Source organism: Macrotis lagotis, chromosome 3, assembly GCF_037893015.1.
Source record: "Macrotis lagotis isolate mMagLag1 chromosome 3, bilby.v1.9.chrom.fasta, whole genome shotgun sequence".
Classification (NCBI taxonomy): Eukaryota; Metazoa; Chordata; class Mammalia; order Peramelemorphia; family Peramelidae; genus Macrotis; species Macrotis lagotis.
Window position 1 is genome coordinate 120,612,873 of NC_133660.1, and position 19,393 is coordinate 120,632,265.

General features: G+C 34.8%; 1 protein-coding gene across 5 annotated transcripts in view; it reads left to right on the top strand.

Moving 5' to 3' along the window:
* The window catches only part of NR3C2 (nuclear receptor subfamily 3 group C member 2), a 389,957-nt gene that overhangs the window by 320,760 nt on the left and 49,804 nt on the right, over positions 1-19,393 (top strand). For all 5 annotated transcript variants that reach the window (XM_074229160.1, XM_074229161.1, XM_074229158.1 and 2 more), the window contains exons 7-8: positions 10,082-10,212; positions 14,575-14,732. In XM_074229160.1, the coding sequence (XP_074085261.1) occupies positions 10,082-10,212; positions 14,575-14,732 (289 nt within the window). The remainder of the gene's footprint in view (positions 1-10,081; positions 10,213-14,574; positions 14,733-19,393) is intronic.

Sequence of the window (19,393 nt, forward strand, 5' to 3'; positions counted from 1 at the left end):
AAGCTTGATACCTGTCAATACCTTATGAAATAAAATAGAAATGAATACCAGAATAAAACTGGAATGTACCCTTTAACTACATCTGAATTTAATTCAGCAAGATTTAGTGGAAATCACTAATTCCAAATTTTAATGTGGATAGTTAGACAAAGATGGTACTATATTTAAGGGGGAAAAAAATTAAAACTTAAGAAGTAAAAGATAGAAATCCTTGGTGCCAGGACACCTTTTTAAATACATTGTAAATATGTTGTTTTCAATGATCTTGATCACTTAAAGCTAAAATGAAATACGAGACCAATCAAAAGAATCTTCTTCAAATGCCTTTTAAATATTTTTTTTTGTTTTATTATTTATCACTTAACATACTGAGAACTGATGGAGAGCAATTTATTTTTCTTAAATTGTTCATGTTCTGAGGCTCTCCCAAGATAAGGGGAAATTAGTAAGAAAAGAAGTAACTGATTATGAAAAGATTTCTTCACATACATACAGATGGGGATTGAACCTAGACCTGTTATTTCAGTGGTCTTGGTAACCCATGGATACAGAAACACCCTCCACCAAGGTAAGCTGGCACCATTTCTTTAATTTATAATCTTAGAGAATTGGCTAGAGCAGACCCCTGAGAGGTGAAAAGACTTGCCCAGAGTCATGGTGAATGTGACAGAGATAAATCTGGAATGCAGTTCTTCCTAGCTCTGAGGCAGTTCCATTGCACTATCTCCCCTCTTACAGATTTATAACTTGAAGATGATTTCTAGGTAGTACCATGTCTTTTTCAGACATCACAAAATAATTAAGCTGAATACCTAACTAGTCATTTACATGGCAAATTTGTCAGAGTTTTGTCTCTACCCTCTAGCCTCTGTCCCCTACATCTTACCCCTTTGAGGAAGATGACTTACTTTGGCTATCTCATTCAAAAAAGTTGTGTAGAATTAAAGATGGCACTTCCAGGGGTTGGTAGGGATATAGTGTCAGCCTAGAGTCAGGAAGACTCATCTTTCTGAGTTCAAATCTGGCCTCAGATCCTTACTAGCTGTGTGATCCTGGGCAAATCATTTAACTTTTTTTTTTGCTTGCCTCAATTTCCTCTCTGTAACTTGAGCTGAAGAGGGATTCAGCAACTGCCAAGAAAACCCTAAATGAGGTCACAAAATGTCAGACATCACTGAAACAACTCAAAAACATAAAAAGAATTCAAGCTCTTGAAGCACATAGTGTCTATGAATGATAGTTGACATTGAACCACTGTCTATGAATAGTAGTTTTAATTAGTATTTTAAAGTCAATCCCCAAAATATTAAGTATTTTGAAAAATTTCGGGGGATTGGAGTCAGGTCTGTGATCAAATTCCTATGTGACCTTGGGCAAATCATTAAATCTCTATGAATGCTGATGTATCTCATCTTTAAAATGAGACTGAAGGACATGATCTCTGAAGTGGCCAAAATCTGTGAAATGTGTGGCAAAATCACATGTAGGCAGTACTTTATTTAAAAATACAAAATATATGGTGAAAATTAAAAGTGATTTAGAGGGGCAGCTAGGTGGTGCAGTGGATAGAGCACCGGCCCTGGAGTCAGGAAGACCTGAGTTCAAATCCAATCTCAGACACTTAATAATTGCCTAGCTCTATGACCTTGGGCAAGTAACCTAACCCCATTGCCTTAAATTTTAAAAAAGTGATTTAGGAGTTCAGAAGAAGGGGGGAAAGCACTGCAGATGTGAGTTGTTAAATGAAAACAGGAAGGAGATAGATTAAATCTTGGTTGAACAGAGTAGGAAAGGGAGTACTTTTCAAGCAGCTCTATATTATGAGCAAAGGCACCCCGAAAAGAGGAATGTGATAGCTAAGGAAATTACTCTTTGGAGGTCCTAAATGAATGGTTAATTAAATCAAATACCATTAAAGATTAGTTTTAGCTAGCAAGAAGGAATGACAAGAAGCTTATTGACATATAAACACTACAAAGCTAGCAGGCTCTAGATAGATTGATAGACAGGCAGCTAAATGGATAATGTATATTTGTGAATATACACATATGTGTATGTGTAGTTGTATATAACCTTCACTCTTAAAACTTTAGGTTTTCTTTTCTTTTTTCCATTCTTCCTATTTCTCTTTCTAAGTATGTTTTCCTTTGTAGTTCTATGGATTTCTCCCTACCTTCTATCTACCTATTTTGTCTTCTCTTTCATATCTCATCTCTTTTTCTTTCCCTTTCCCTTTTGTCTTTCATTTTCCTGACCCTATTCCTGACTAACATGGAACTGTATTGATTTTTTTCCCTTCATTTTCAAAGATCACAACATGTCATGACAAGCATGTGAATTTGATTTGAGTGAGGGGGTCTGCTAAGTCACCAGCCTCACTTTCATCTCTAGAGTCACCTAGGTCCATTTGCCAGATCTGAGTCAGATTGACTGGAGATGGACCTGGATGTGAACCAGTCATGGTTAAGTGACTTACCCAGGTCACACAATTAGTAAGAGTCAAGTGTCTGAGGTAGGATTCAAACTCCCCTTCTCCTGTCTCCAAAGCCAGTGCTCTATCCATGTGCCACCTAGCTGCCCTTATACATTTCAAATGATTTTTTAATTTATTTAGAACTTTTTTGCATTGTTTATGTCTCTCAAAAAAAATACAAGATAGACTGATCTCTTCAAAACCTATTCTCTTTAAACAATTAAATAAAACTTGCCTTTGGCTGTCTTAGAATACCTTCTGGAGAAAAAAAAAAGCGTTCCTGCTCTCCTTATTTACGACATATGTAGTTGCTGAAATTTCTTTTTCCTGTGAGGCTTTAAATGAGTGACTACTTTATTTTCTTCATAATTACTTTTGGCTGCCTTTGTTTCAGAAAATACTATTGTTGGTAGGAGGCATATTATTACTGGAATTTGAACTGAGTATTTGAAGCGATTTTCTTTTTTCCTAGTACCTTTTTTCTATGACTCAAACAAAATAGTTGACAGAGGATTAGCTATAGAAGTTCTGAATTAATAGAACTCACTCATGATGTATACCATGAAGAGAGAGAAAGATTATGAATTTCTTAAGCCCTTACTCCATTCGGGCATTTGATATGAATATAAACAAAGAAAACAATCTCTAAACCCTAGAGATCTTGTATATTAATGAAGGAAGAAACACATAAATAGGGAGAGTAATCATCTAGAAAAGGTGAGGAGAAAGAAGGAGAGAGAGAGAAGAGAAGAGAAGAGAAGAGAAGAGAAGAGAAGAGAAGAGAAAAGAGAAGAAAAGATGTGCACTGGAGGCAACCCATCAACCTCCAGATTTCAGAATGGGAATTGACTGGTCCAGTCCTATCCCTCAAATGCACTGGCTATTTCATCTCAGTCCCTAGAGTATCAGTAAATCTGTGAAAATGTATGCTTTAACTTCCCTCCCCCAGATGACCTCTCCACTAATTGCTGGTATCTGAGTTGTAGTAAATGATAGAGTAAAAGCATTTATTTGGTATAGCCTAAAACCAAATGCCAAGTCAAATTACAAAAAAAAAAAAATTAGAATTAGTACCAGGAAGAATTGACTATTACATTTTTTAACATTATTAGACATTGTTTGTAATTAATTGAAGAAAAACTGCCTTTATCCCCTTCTCACAATAGCATCTCATCTGTGATCAGTGATTTATTCAAAGAAACCAAGTTATAAACTTTGTGCTTATTTCAGAAATACCATGTTAAAGATTCTTTGAACTTCCCATCTTTACAAGTAAAACAGCTAACTAAAATTAAATAATATACTTAAAGTTATAGAAAGTAAGAATAAAAATAGCTCCGTGGTCCCAAGTTTCCTTATGAGATATTTAACCCACTGAAACAGAAAACTGCCATCATTTTTCAAATTTTAGTTCTAGTTTAGATGAAATAAGATTCTAGACAGGAAGTATGACAATGAGAAATAGCATTCTCTGAGGGAGGAATTACATTTTTAATATATTTGGTGGGAGGATATTTTCCCAAGTAATAAAAATACATTTTTTTAACTGTAACAGTAAGTGGATTTTAAGAATGAACTAGTTTTTTTCCTTCAAAAAGTAGTATAAATAAAATCTAGTCTTGAATTTTTTGCTTTTATTTGTTCAGTCATTTTTCAGTTGTGTACAATGTTTCATGACCTCATTTGGGGTTTTCTTGGCAAAAATAGTGGAGTGCTTTGCCATTTCCTTTTCCAACTTATTTTGAGGCAGACAGAGTTAAGTGACTTCACTAGGGTCACACAGCTAGTGTGTGAGCCCGGATCTTCCCAATGCCAGACCCAGCATTCTATCCACCCTGCCACCCAACTACCCTGTCTTGTTCAGTTTTGCCTAACTCTTTATGACCCCGTGTGGGGTTTTCTTGGCAAAAATACTGCAGTGATTTGCCATTTCATTCTCCAGCTTATTTGACAGATAAGGAAACTGAGTTTAAGCATGACTTTCCCAGCATCACATAGGTAATGAATTTTCTGAAATCAAATTTGACCTCATCAAGATGAGTCTTCTGACTCCAGGCCTGGCACTCCAGTGACTGTGACAAAACATAGGATCTTAGGAAGAGAGCACCTTTAGAGTTCAAATCTCCTAATTCAAGGGTTCTTAACCTAGGATCTATGGAACACCAAGGCATCTCTGGATAGAATTGAAGGAATCTATGAACTTGAGTGGAGAAATTATAACTCTATTTTTATTATTCTCCAACAAATTTAGTATTTCCTTCAGTCATCCAAAATATTATTTAGAGAAGAGTTCCCTATGTTTCACTAGGCAGCCAAATGAGTCCATGACACAGAAACAACCAAGAGCCCCCAACCTACTTCGCCTTCTCATTCCATACTGCAATCTATTCTGCAACATCCTTGGCAGATTGTCATCTAGCCTCCTTCTCCTGAACTCTGGCCATTTTTCAAAGTTACCCATTCAGTCATTTGAATGGGATTTTAAAAGTTTTTCCCTCATTAGGATGACTTATTCTATTTATACTCACTGATTCTAATTCTATATCTGGAACAACAGAAAGTGTTTTTTCCCTTTTGATTTGTTAGTGCATAACTGTTGGAGGAATAATATAGATCTTTATAAGAAAAAAAGCCTTAGGATTCATTATCTATTCCATTATCGCCCTCCTAATGATGAGTTCCAACTGTGTGTGTGTGTGTGTGTGTGTGTGTGTGTGTGTGTGTGTGTGTTTAAGATATTTAAAAGGTTATCCGAGTTTGCACCTAAGGCCATCATAACCTGAGGCCTACATGAGCATAACCAGTCTGCACCCTCAGAAAACTTAGGCAAATGAAACAATCATTTATAGTAGTGCTTTGCTGCAGGCCTAGGGATAAAGAGAGACATTATGATGATGATAATAATAGATAATATTTATATAGCACTTTTAAGGTTTACACAATCTCTTCCTATATACATTACCTAATTTGATAATGTATTTGCTCACCAGTTACCTAAGGGATACTTTTTCCTCCTACAAAAATCCTGACAGGGTATCTTTTAGTAAATTAATGTGAGCCTGCTTGTCAATTTAGTTTTTAAAATTAGATTTATAAAATGTTAATGTTACATTGGAGTATGTAGTAAATCTTAAGAAATACATGTGTATGATCTGTTCAATCAATTAATTATATACAACATTCTACCTAGTTCACATCCTTTTAAATTCCTGTCCCCAAGCTAGTGGTGTGTCATGGACATTGGATGTGACACTAGACATTATGTTATAGAGAACAAGCCCCAAATCCTAACACAGCTAAGTAGGTGACCTATGATTTTTGTCCATCCATATCAAATATTCCATTATCTGCAAGAATAATTAAAAGTTAACTAAAAGAGGGGCGGCCAGGTGGTACAGTGGATAGAGCACCAGCCCTGGATTCAGGAGTACCTGAATTCAGATCTGGCCTCAGACACATAATAATTACCTAGCTTTGTAGCCTTGAGCAAGCCACTTAACCCCATTGCTCTGCAAAAACCTAAAAAAAAAAAGTTTCAAGTAGATGATCTTTAAGTGTACCTCCCAATTTCAAAGCTAACAATCCTTTTAAAGGAGGATATAACTCTTTATCTCATTAGCTCTGCCTACTCACTACTTCTATACCCACTCACCCCAATTCACATAAACAGATACCCCAAGCTACAGATATAATATTAGAAAGATCTGTACTATATGCAAAGCTGTTTTATAAAAACTGTATAATATATAGATAAGACCTTAATTTGTGAATGTCTTCTACACCTTCTATCAGTGGTGTGGCATTTATTTAACACTTTAAGCTTTGCAAAGAACTTTATATATCCTATTTGATCCTCATAACAATTCTGCAAGAAAGGTGTTATCTTCAGTAAACAGATGGGCAAACTGAGAATGAGAGAAGTTAAATGACTTACCCAGGGTCACACAGATACTCAGTATGTCTGAGGCAGAATTCAAACTCAAGGATTTCCTGACCCAAAGTTCAGTTCACCATCCACTCTACTACCTGGATACCTATATTATGATTTCCCTGTAATTGTGGTTCTCACCTCTTTTAGATTTCTATATTGTCACATATTATTCATTTATGCACCATACCCTTCTTTAAAACTATATCTCTTCTAATATTTTACGTGATTATACATATATAGTCCATATTAGATTGCTAACTGTCATAGAGAAGGGGAAGGGAAAAGAGAGGGATATAATTTGGAACTCAAACTTAAAAAATTATCCCTTCTAGAACACCTGTTAAAGTGACTGCCAAAACTGAATTAGTTTTTAGGTAGTAGTCGAATTGTACTGTACAAAGTTAATAGCAATTTGATACATGTCATAGGGACTATTGAATAACAAATATTTCTTTTTGTATGCCCTATAAAGTGAACTATAAAATAACATCCAAAAATGATTCTTGGAAATAAAGTCCAGAATCCTGCCTTTGCCATGAATGGATGAAGTAAACATCATCAAAAATAATAAAAAAAGATCAAAACTCAAATGAGCATAATAGTTCTCCAGATATGTTTTGCTTCATAAATAGAAGAAAAATCTAGCAGAACTCATTTTTAAAATGTCAAAAACAGTAGTCTGGCTTGATTTCAGTGTTTAAATTGAGGTCATTTTTATCATAAGACATGAGACTGTGTGCATACTATGTTCTAAAAAGTAAAATAAAAACATAACAAACTAGAGACAGGGACCATCTGTTATGCTGACCGTGCAACACAATTTTTCATTTACTCAAACATAATGATGAGGTTTGTGGGATCAGCTTGTAAGGACTGGGGTCCTTATGATGCTCACAACACACAAAATGGACAGTCTGAGGATTTTCGTCCAAAGATTCTGATTTTGAGCATGCATATAAAATGTTCAGTTATTTATTTCCATTAATGTATAAGGACAGTTAACAGAGACTCTAATCACCTTTATTAAGCTACTTTATACAGGACCCCATCTCTATATTTCAAGGACTTCAAAGACCAGTTTTTCCTTCACAAAGAAAAAAATCATCAAAGTACAAGACATTAGCATATTTCAGTATTTCTAGTTAGTCTTTCATTTGCTTTTCTCGAAATTTCATCAAATATTATCTATTTAAAAGATCTTTCATGATCTTGGACCTGTAAGCCATTCAAAACCTGATTAGGAAAAAAAAAGGACATAATTTCTACTCTTTGGGTGTTTAAATTCTAAAGAAAAGATGCTACTAATATCTACCTTCAGGGCAGTATGGAATTTCAGTTTTGTTAATATAAGAAGAGGAAAGTGAAGTAGGATTGAGAGAGAGGCAGTTTAAAATACTAAAGAATATCTACTTACCAGTGCCTCTAGCTTTTTGGAATTCTATTTCAAGCTGCTATGGTACATATCTATCTAATAAGAAGTAATTAATTGCCATTCCCTGATTCACTTTTATTTGTTATATGTGTATCAAATAACTTGGTATATCATACATATATATAGATATATACACATACACACATAAACATATATGTATATACATGAGTGAGTGTGTGTGTGTGTGTGTGTGTGTGTGTGTGTGTGTGTGTGTGTATCAGCAAAAAGTAAATGCAGTATTTCCAAAATATAAAAATGGTAGATTTAGGAATGGGTGCCATTTGGGGCAATGCTAGAATTGGTCATTTGGAAGCAGAGAATTGCCTTCATTCCTTTTCAGACCCACTCTCTCTTTTAATAGACAGATGTCCTGCTACACTGATCTCTCAATTCCTTTATAAGTCATAAATCTGCTATGGTCATAGATTTAGTTTTATTTTTATAAAATGCATCATAAAATTTTACCAGTTTTCCAGAATTCAATTTAGATCTAATCCAGAGGTTTTTAACTTTAAGTTTTTGAGCTTGTTTAAGAGTATGAGACAGGCATACTGATAGATATCTTGTGTGATTAGTTTCCGTTATTAATCCTTTTATGTATTTAAAAACATTATTCTGGAAAGAAATTCATAGTTTTCACCACAGAGCCAAAGACATTCATATTTGCAGAATAGATTAAAAATGCCTCATCTAGTCAACTCCATTTTACATATGAGAAAACTAAGATTTAGGGAAGTGAAGTGATTTATATAAGATGCCACTTCTTAGACTACTTAAACACAGATTTCCTGATTCCTTCCTACTGCACTGAAAGTTCATCATTACTTTTCTTACTGTCAGCATCTTTTTGCCTCATTCTGCCATTCACAATTAATCCTTGGGGCATAAAAGGAATTAGAGAGAAAGATTGAATATAAATGATAAAGAAGAGACTGTTTCTTTTCCCTAATCGATTAACAAGCACCCACTATGTCAGACATTTTTCTAACTAGAGACAGCAGCAAAATAGCCCCTAATCTATGAATGCTTACAGGGGTCAGAATGCTCATATGTTTGAATTAGTACAAAATAATCCTGGAGGGGAGATATTTGGGGGAAAGAGAAAATTAGGAAGTTCAGCCTGGTTCTGGTGAATAGACAGAGCAAAGCATGGAGATGGGTATGAGAGTGCTGTTTGGCTGTGCTTTTGAGTTCAGATAGGGTAAGTAGTGTTTGATAAGTTTGGAAAAGAAGAATGTGATCTGACTGGGAAGAACTTTTAAGTGGCAAACAGATATAAACAGTTTATATTTGAAGCTAGTGTTAGCAATACTTGATATGATGGTCAAGGGATTTGAAATGCATAATCAGATGTACACTTTAAGGAAAATTGCTGTCTGCTATGTGAAGGATGGATTGGTGTAGGCAGAGAATTGAGGCAGGAAACCAATTAGAAGATTATATTGTAGGATTCTAGATGCAAGATGATAAGGGCCTGAATTTGAATGAAGAGAAGGAATTTTGTGTAGCTGTTGCAGTGGTGGAAATGACATGTGAAAAATATTATGGAGGTAGAAATGACATGATTTGTCAATTGGGGGGTATGTGACATATTTGAAATTGAGGGATGGAAGGTAACCCAGAGGTTGTCAACATAGATAGCTTACCATGTTGGTGTTCTTATCAGAAAGAGGCAACTTTGGGGAAAAAAAGGAAAATTACATCAGTTTTGGACAGATTGTGGACATTCAATTCAAAATATCCTATGAACCAGCTATTGTAGTAGGACTAGAATACGGAAAAGAGATATGACTATTTAGTTTGATTCAGAATATGGTGCTTGCACCCCATCTACTTCATGTGTAACTTGTTTCGTGTGCCTTATCATTCCAATTCTACAAGACCATCTCAGTCGCCCATGCCTAAATGTTATTGAAAACATCAAAAGGTTCATATTATTCAACATAAGCTAAAGTAATAGTATTAGTTGAGGAAGAATGATTCTGGGAGTCCCAAAATCTCAGGGCCAAGGGATAGATGTCACCATTCCTTTTTGCCTTTAAAAGCATGATGGCAAAGATTTTCTCTTAAACAATGTCTCTCCTGTCAGCAAAAGATTCATCTGTTCTATATTGAGATGGGAAGAAAAATTCTGAGTCAGATCTCATTTATGACATTCATTTGGCTGGTTGCATTTTGGCTTGCTATTCTGGGTTGTATAATGAAGACTAAATTCTCAAGACTTTTTCCCTCTTTTCTTTTGCAGAGAGAAGATGCGTCAGTCTGCCATGTATGAACTGTGCCAAGGAATGCACCAGATCAGCCTTCAGTTTGTTCGTCTACAGCTTACTTTTGAAGAGTATACCATCATGAAAGTATTGCTGCTCCTAAGCACAAGTAAATTGATGTCCTCCCCAGGACTCTTCTAATTTCTTTTTCCCTTTTACTTTAATACAGTATTTTAATTGCTTACAAGAATAAGGAAAGGTTTGATTTGTATCAGGGTTAGGTTACTCTTAACTAAATTTTATAACTTTAGTAGTACAGAATGAAATTTATGTTCCAGGCATTTCTCTTAATTAATTTTTTTTAAAAGCTAAAAGGATAAAGAGGCAAAAGAAAAGTAGCATGTATTAGTGGCATATTTCAAATTGAGGAGGGAAAGGTGACAGAGAGATCGTGAACCTGGGTGATTTATTATTGTGGTGTCCTCCACAGAAATAGGGAAATTAAGAAAGATAATAAGGGCAGTGGAGGATTTGTTGTGTTTCAGATCACTGTGGTACATTGACTTCGAAGTAATCAGTGGACCTTTGTTGCTGGACTAGAAAAGATATTTTACTGTTTAGTGTGAGCCAAAATACAGGATTTACCCTCACTCTGAATCATGTATAACTTGTTTCCATTCCTCGCTTTTCCAGTCCTTTAGACTGTCTCAGTATTTCAATCACTAACTCTATTACCTTGAAACAATAACAACCCTCTTGTCCTTAATTGCATTATCTGTATAATGGACAGTAGCACTTAATCATTGGTTCTCTAGGTGTGTCCCACTTAAGAATCCTTGAGATGCTTTTAAGGGGTCTGTGAGGTCTTGAGGCAGGAGGTGACTCAGTGGATAGAATGCTGTGGATAGGGTCTGGAATCAAGAAGAACTAAGTTCAAATTCAGCCTCAGATACTGGGCAGATCATTTAATTGCCTTAATCTGCCAGAGAAGGCAATGAAAAACCACTCCAGAGGCTTTAGCCTTTATTGCCCATGGACAATATTGGCATACTATAATCAGTAGGATCACAAAAAGTCGGATGCAACTAAACCATAATGAGGTCAAAACTATTAACATAATGCTAAAGCATTATTTATCTATTAAAATACTCCTCCCTTTTCCAATGACATAAATTGTGAGGCCAAATTTTTTTCATAGGCTTCAGCCAAAATGACATGTTACAACAGATTACATGAAGAAACAGATATGATACTCCAGCTGTCTTCTATTAAACCAGACATTAAAGAGATTTGAAAAAAGTATGCAAAAAGTTCTACTCGTTTCACTTGTTTTGTTTTGGAAAATATAGTTAGATTCATTAAAAATGGGGTCTCTGATAATATGATGGACTTATTTTAATGAATCAGTAAATTTTTAAATGCATCAATTTTAACTTCTAATATGGTAAATCTTAAGAGAAATAACTTATAGAGACACATTTTTAAGGTTCCTCAATTATGTTTAAGACTGTAAAAGGGTCATGAGAACAGAAAGTTTGAGAACCATTGAACTAAATAAACCCTAAGTTTCTTTTACAGACTTAGAGCAAAAAGGAACCCTGAGAGATCATCAAGTCCAAATCTCTCATTTTACAAATGAAGAGGAAAGCATTCCAGAGATTAAGTGACTTGTCCAAGGTCACAGTAAGCAAACAGTCAGCTTTGGAACTCAGGTCCTCTGATTCTAAATTTAGCCCCTTTTCACTTTTTCTTGCATGAAGTACATATTCCCTCCATGATCTTTCATGTCAGCCTCAAGGACAGATAGTCTTTTAACTTCTGCAATCAAATTTCATGTCATTTTGACTCTTATATGGTAATGTAGTAATTTTGCAAACTTTTTACTTAAAGATATCTAGCTGTATTTCCAAAGTCTAAGGACTATGATTCATGCTGATTTGAGAGTTTAAGAGTACACCCTCTCAATTACCTGTGCGTGCATGCATGCGCATGTGTGGACACACACACACACACACACACACACACACACACACACACACAGCTTGCTGTCTTCCACCTCTCTGTTTCATGGATTCATTTCTTCTTTAACCTCCAATAATAAGAAAGGTTTCAGATTAATTGAATTTTAAATGAGTGTGTGTGTGTGTGTGTGTGTGTGTGTGTGTGTGTGTGTGTGTGTAATGTGTCTTTATTCCTTGACCTAGACTATTTGGTCTAAGTAAATTGTCTAGTCCTATTTTTTCTCATATAAACATTCAATGAAGAATAGAGCTTTCATTATGGTGCTTAGTATGATTATTTTTTTCCTTTTCTAATATTTAAAGACCCCAATGAAGAAAAGTGAATGGCATTAAAAGTTTCCCTGTTTCTCCTAATAACCATATGGAAGAAAGCATGAAAACTTTTTCTCTGATTTGGGGATACTGAAATCACATTACCTGCTAGGCAATGTAAAATATATCTAGGAGCATTTTATTGATGATGACATCATTTTTCTCCTTCTGCACGTAGAAGAAAGTAGATATTACATCTTAATTTTTTCTTCTCTGCTCTTCTCCAGCCCATGGATTTTTGGAAGATTTCCAAAAGCAAGCCCTGCTGCATTTAATAAGTAAAAATCAGAACTCCGGGCTGACATCCAAAATGTGATGTTTTGCTTAAGTTCTCTTTATTTATGGGTTTACTTCAAATTTTGGAAAAATCTGGTTGAAAAATAGGATACATTTTAGTTTTAGGAATAAAATAAAAGTAATAATATGGGTAGGAGGGAGACCAGACCTGTGATTTCATGGGTATAGGCAATACCCAATGAGGAGATTCTCCCTTCCAATGCGGATCAGCACCTGCATTCCTACTCCTAGTCAGAAAGCTCTAAATGGCCTGCCCAAGGGTCACCCAGTGATCTGTCCAAGGGTCACTCAGCCAGGATATGTCCAAGGCAGGACTCAAGCCCAGGGCTTCCTGAGATTGAATACTCTGCCCGGAATGGTAGGCTGCCTCTTATAAATAATAGTACTTGGTGTAAAGTTTAATAACTTCAGAATCTGAGCAAAACAGCCATTTAACATCTAAAGGCTTAAAAAGAATGCCAGTTTGATCTAAGCAGATTTTCCAAGTATTAATAATTTAAAAGACAGTAGTGAAGCCTGTAGTAAAATTAAAATGTAAGGTTCCCCCCCCCACTCCAGATGATGTTACATTTAATATACTATGAAGGAAAGCAGTAGAGTTCCTTAGTGGGATTTTATAATATGAAGAAATAAGCTTCAGTATGGACATGTGTGACTTAGACCTAAAGATTCTTTTTATATTAGTATTTGATTTGTGCAACTTTCCAGTGATCTTCTGATGGTTGAACCTAATTTTAGAATTCTGGATAGAAACTGAACTTGTAATTTTGGTCAGCCCAACAACTGAACAACTTAAAGAAATAGAGAATTTATTTTTTAAAGCAAAGATTTTTATGACAAGGTTTTTTAAATATTGAGCGCACATCCTTCAGCATTATGGACAGGTTCTTTTAAAGATTTCTTCATAATTTCTCCCCTCCTTTCACTGGCAGAATATGAATTAACTTGAACCAAGAATCAAAAGCATCATGTTTTTACATCTAAGAGTGAAGTCATTTCTCAATCTCAGAAATATATTTGCAGTAGAATACCCATAAATGATACTGATTTTATTTGGAAATGTCAGACTATGCGACCACCATCACATGCCTCCTCAAAAAATATGCTTGGTCTTTAGAATATATTTGATGATAGAAGTGAATTTGTAATGTATCTCCAAAATTGAATAGTCAGTGCACAAATATAAAGCCATACAGTTACTTTTAAAACTCAGAATCTAACCCAAATGATATCATGAGAACAAATCACACTTAAAATTTCCTTTTCAATGCAAAGCACTATGAAAAAATAAACAAAAATGAACAATATTGTGAACTTTTAAAGTGTACTACTCTATCATTTTTAGTTTTCTTGGATAATTAAATTTTTCCTTAGGGAAAAAAACACCTTCTGAGCAACCTATGAGTTACTTTCTGTAGGTAACTCATGAATTTACCTGTTGCCAGTTCATAAGTTTGTTTTAATGTATCTTTGTGAGAGATTGCAGCACACTCCTACACTTAATGAGATCACTCACTGAATAGAAGGGGAATGTTCTGGGAATACATGCTTATCACAGCCCTAAAAACAGATATAACTCTTGGAGGTCAAGTTTGATAGGTCAACTAGAAATTTTTTAGCCTTCGAATTTTTGGCACAATTAAGCAGCAAGGATTTATAAACTGCTTTGAAAGTAAAGAATAATAATGTGATTCAGTGTGTATGCTCTTCTATATCATGTGTAATTGCCAGTATCTGAATCTTTAGGTATCTATGTTTATTCTACAGTATCATTCATAATATTCAATATTCATCTAAAATAAGTACCTAGAGATTTTAGAGTACTTATATGCATTAATTAATATTTTATATACATTAAATTATAAGGTAATGTTTTATCATATTCGTGTTTTTCAACACAGTTCCCAAGGATGGCCTCAAAAGCCAAGTTGCATTTGAAGAAATGAGGACAAATTACATCAAAGAGTTGCGAAAAATGGTAACAAAATGTCCAAGTAACTCTGGGCAAAGCTGGCAAAGATTTTATCAGCTGACTAAGCTACTGGACTCCATGCATGATGTAAGTTTAGTTCATTAATTAGCTTTTAAACAACAGGGTTGTAGTGATATGTTACTGCTATATTATAATTTTGGAGATATTTCAATAACTTGTGGAAGAATCAAATTTAAAACTTTTCATGTAGAAGTAGACATTTTTAGAAGTGGTAAAGCCTGATTAAGAAATTCTCATTTCGATAAATTTGAAGAAGGAATAAACCACATTGACAGCAGTGGGTGTGGTTTTATTCTCTTTAGAACAAGATCAGAGAACACTCCACAGTGTTCAGACCCACAGAGTGCCCTTGATCATGGACCTCCTTCACATTTGCTACAGGTGTTGGATCAAATTTCACATTTTTATTTGCAATTTAGGGAGTATTTTGTTAATAAAAATGTTTGCCTTAACATTGAATAAATAGTTGATGCTCTGACAACTGTTAATCTTATAACTCAATCTTTGAAAAACATTGTTAATGGTTTAAAGCCAACTTATATCACCTCATTTTTTGCCAGATTTTGAAACCCATGTCCACTTGCTATAGTGGCTACTTTCCTTGTCTTCTGGAGGTAGAAAGATTGATGAATATTTTTTGGTTCTTTTCTGATCTCACATTTGCAGGTGTCAAGTATTTATTTTTCTTGAATGGCTTAATATAAGTTGGGATAATCCTTTGTATAACAGATGTGGTATTAAATATAAGATTATTGTTCCACTTTATTTGCTAATCCTTAACTTATGATTTTTAAAAAATGTGCATAAATCAATAATTTCATTTTTCTTATTAGTGAAGTCTTGGAGTCTTTTTTTCTATATTTCATTTCAGATCTATTAACAAACTGGTTTGTTTATATTTTATTTACATAGATAATTTTTTTCTGAGAGGTCTTTCTGTTCTTTAAAAAATTGATAAACTTAATGAAAGACAGGGAGAATTATAATTTTTCCTTTAAAAAGGAGTTTTCCTTTTGCTTATGCTAGGGAGATGGCTTCAGTGAGTGTTATAGAAAGAGCATCATGAAATGAAAGAATGTCATTTCAAGAGGTTTATGCCAGAGATTCAAGAGTACTTCATGTAGATCTTTGCTTCCTCTCAACTTAGTACTTGACATGATGACAATGCTAGAAATATGTATTCTATAATAAAAAGTTTAATAATTATTTGGTGATTTATTTCCTAGAGAATATGATTTAGTAGAGGATTTTATGGCTGGGTGATGGCAAACAGCTTTCTGGAAGAAAATAAATTTTCTCTCCATGGCACATTTTGTGTTCATATAAAAGTTAATAAAGGGGAAAAAAAAGTAATGTTCAGTCAGAATCTTGTTTAAATAATAGATTGTCTAGTTATAGAAATTATTTAGATGTTGCTTCATCTCCTTTTAGTGTATCTCAGAATGAATTCATTGTTCAAAATATGATTCTTTCTTGGTGATTGGACAAGTATAATATAAAATGATACCTCCAGCTAAATAGCATCATATTCTTAGATCCAATTAATATATTCATAAGCTGTATACAGTGTAGCAATTTTGCATTTAATTAATCATAGGAGCTTAGAATGGGCCTCCTAGAGCCCAACTCTTAGATAATTTGTTCATATATGAATCAGCATGTTATAATTCCTGTTTTGGGGAAATACAAAGTAAAGAGAGCTACCTCATTTCCAAATCCAAATCATTTTAAGGAAACAAAAATACATTTTGTCTTCTAAATGACCTAATGACACCTTGGGTCTTCTATTTATAGTCCTGTTATAGACTAAAATGGGGAAATACAGTGCAAGCCTAAAGGAGTTGTATCAGCATCCTGCTTAGTCAGTATTGCAACTGTTTTATAGCTTTGGAGTAAAACAGTCAATCAACTTATTTGCAATTGTCTTCATGGAAGCTTAGAACTACACATGAAAAATTATTTGAGTATAGAATAAGCTTCTGCCTAAAATAACACCCATACCATGAGAAAGAAATGTTGAGTTTCAAGTTCTGTCTGAAAACATAGTTTATATCCCTTTTTCAAGTACTAAGTATCTGTGCATGCAGAAGAGTATTCAAGAGAGCACAAGTAAAATTCTCAGAAAGCCCAGGTTAACAGTTTGATTGGGTCACAGCACCTCAAAGCTCAGCTTTGTACATGACCACAGAATCCAACTGTGTGATTATAAATAAATTATATGATTTCCCTCAGTTTCAGTTTCTTCTTATATAAATCATATATATATATATATATATATAAATCATATATATACATATATATATACATACATACACACACACCCATATAACCTCTCTCTCATGGTAACAGACCTTCTGAATATCCAAAAATTCAAAAGCATTAACTGGTTCTCAGAAGGGTGACATATAAATTATGTGTTTATTATGTATGAAACATTATAAATCTTAGTTTGGTAAAATATATCTGAGACAGGTACCATTTTCCAATTCTAGGGATGAGATTTTATTTTTCATGACTATAAAAATCACATTTCTAATGAGTCCATTGGCTACTTTTATTCATTCACAGAGGACAGGTTCCAACTCTTTTTATTTGTTCTGTTGAGTGGCTAGTATAGTTAGTAAATACTGGATGGTAGTCAGGGTATATGCATTGTCCAAGGAGGACTAGCTCTTCTAATGTGGGAGTTTGCCAAACCTTTTTCAGGACTGTTCTACCTTCAGTGTCCACCTGATTCATACATTTCTCACCTGTGGCTCCTCAAAGCTATAGCACCTGCAGTGGTCACACCTGCTAAAACTACCTTGACAGATGGACTAATGAACCAGGTTGAGGGTAACCAAACCAATAAGCCTCAAAGTCAAGTCAGTCAGTTAGGGATTGTCTACCCCAAACAGGTGGAGACTTCTCCTGGCAGAAGGAGTGATGAAAACCACATTTTTCTAACTGCCTTAAAGTTGGCTAAGACAGGTTCTGTAGACTACTTAGAGTCTGGTCAAATATTAAAGATGCCAAGCTCATCCTCTGCATCCTGGGCTCTCAGTAGTCATCCTGACTTTTGTCTTGCCACTGGACTTATATGACTATGGAAGAGAGAATGAGGCTGATGATTTTATGCAAGTCTGCCTCACTTAAATCCAATTCATTCTCAAATGAAGACATTATCCTATGATGTTATTGTTACGCTTTGAAAACAGGCAAAAAACTAGAGATAATAAATATAAGCACTGTTCCTCTATAATGAATTTTCCCCCAGAATCATAGCTTTATATTTATTTTTTAATTAGTTTTTCAAGGCAGTGGGGTTAGGTTACTTGCCAAAGGTCACACAGCTAATTAATATGTGTCTGAGGTCATATTTGAACTCAGATCCACCCGACTCCAGGGCTGGTGCTTTATTCACTGCACCACCTAGCTGCCCCATACCCTTATATTTAACTTCATGTCAGTAAACTATATTTCAAAAATTCTAATCCATATGTATCATTGGATTAAAAAGAAATAGATAGCATGTTTCTATACATGTTGGAGAGACAATATTTATGTAGAATAAAATATAGTAGAGAATAATAAAAGAAAGAGGAATATGATCAAATCCTAACATTCCAGCAATTATGTATTCAGGTAGTATTGTCAGCAATCTACATCTTTGGAGGTCAGCTCCTCCCTATTTATGAGACCTACAATTAGAGCTGATTTTAGATGACAAAACTAAGAAGGCAAAGTACTGTTGTACAAATGGGAGTCTCCCAGAGGTAACTATCCCAGAGTCACAGCTAGTGCCAAGCCCAAAGAATGGTCTTTTCCTGCTCTCTCACTTTGCCTATTCTAGACATTCAGAGGGAGAGACAAGCTGCTTGTTTTATGTTGGGCCGTGTTATGCTGGTGATCAGAAAACGAGCGTCTAGGAACATTAGAAACAGATGCTAGCCAAAGCTTCATTCAGATCTTTCCTGACATCTTCTGGAATGTGTTGTTTCGCATGGGGGAGGGAGTCTTACATCTTGAAGTCAGCAAAAAAAAACTTGGTTTTATATGAAAGTTAAATGCATGTTTAGCAATTCTCCAAACAAAATTTTGAGTCCGCCTCAACAGGATTGATTCCAAACAGATTTTCGTGATGAGGGATTTTGTTTCAGCATGTTATCATTCGGTTCTGTTAGCTTACCCCAAGGCTGACAGGGCAGCAGCCACCAGTGCCTAAAGCTTGACTCAGTTGCCATTTTCTGCCTGGATGAGAGGATCTTCCTGCTGAATAATCACATTTTGCAGGTTTCTGAAGGCAGTCCTTAACAACTGAAATGGTGTTTCCATAGGCTGGAATCTTTAAGTTAACATGTCCTGTCTCTGAGAGGGTGGGATGAAACCAGAACTGTGAAATACCCAACATCTGGTCACCCATAGATACCAGAGGAGGGCACAAGGAAAGAGTTATGGACTTAATGTGGAGACAATGAAGCTTTAAGTTACAGCAAAACAATTAGCAAATAGTAGAGAGAGTCATTCAAGGTTTATACTGTGAGCAAGCCAGAGTCTTTATTCAATTATTGGACTTTGTCTTTGCTCATTTTGTTAATGGTTTCTTATGAAGTTGTGGTTTTCATCATGATGATTTTAATTATGATTTTACTGCAGGTAGACTTGTGATGAGTCACAAACCGACTTGAAGGATTTTCTGCTGCATACCAAATGATAAAAATTTAAAGTCATAAGTTGATTCATCCTGC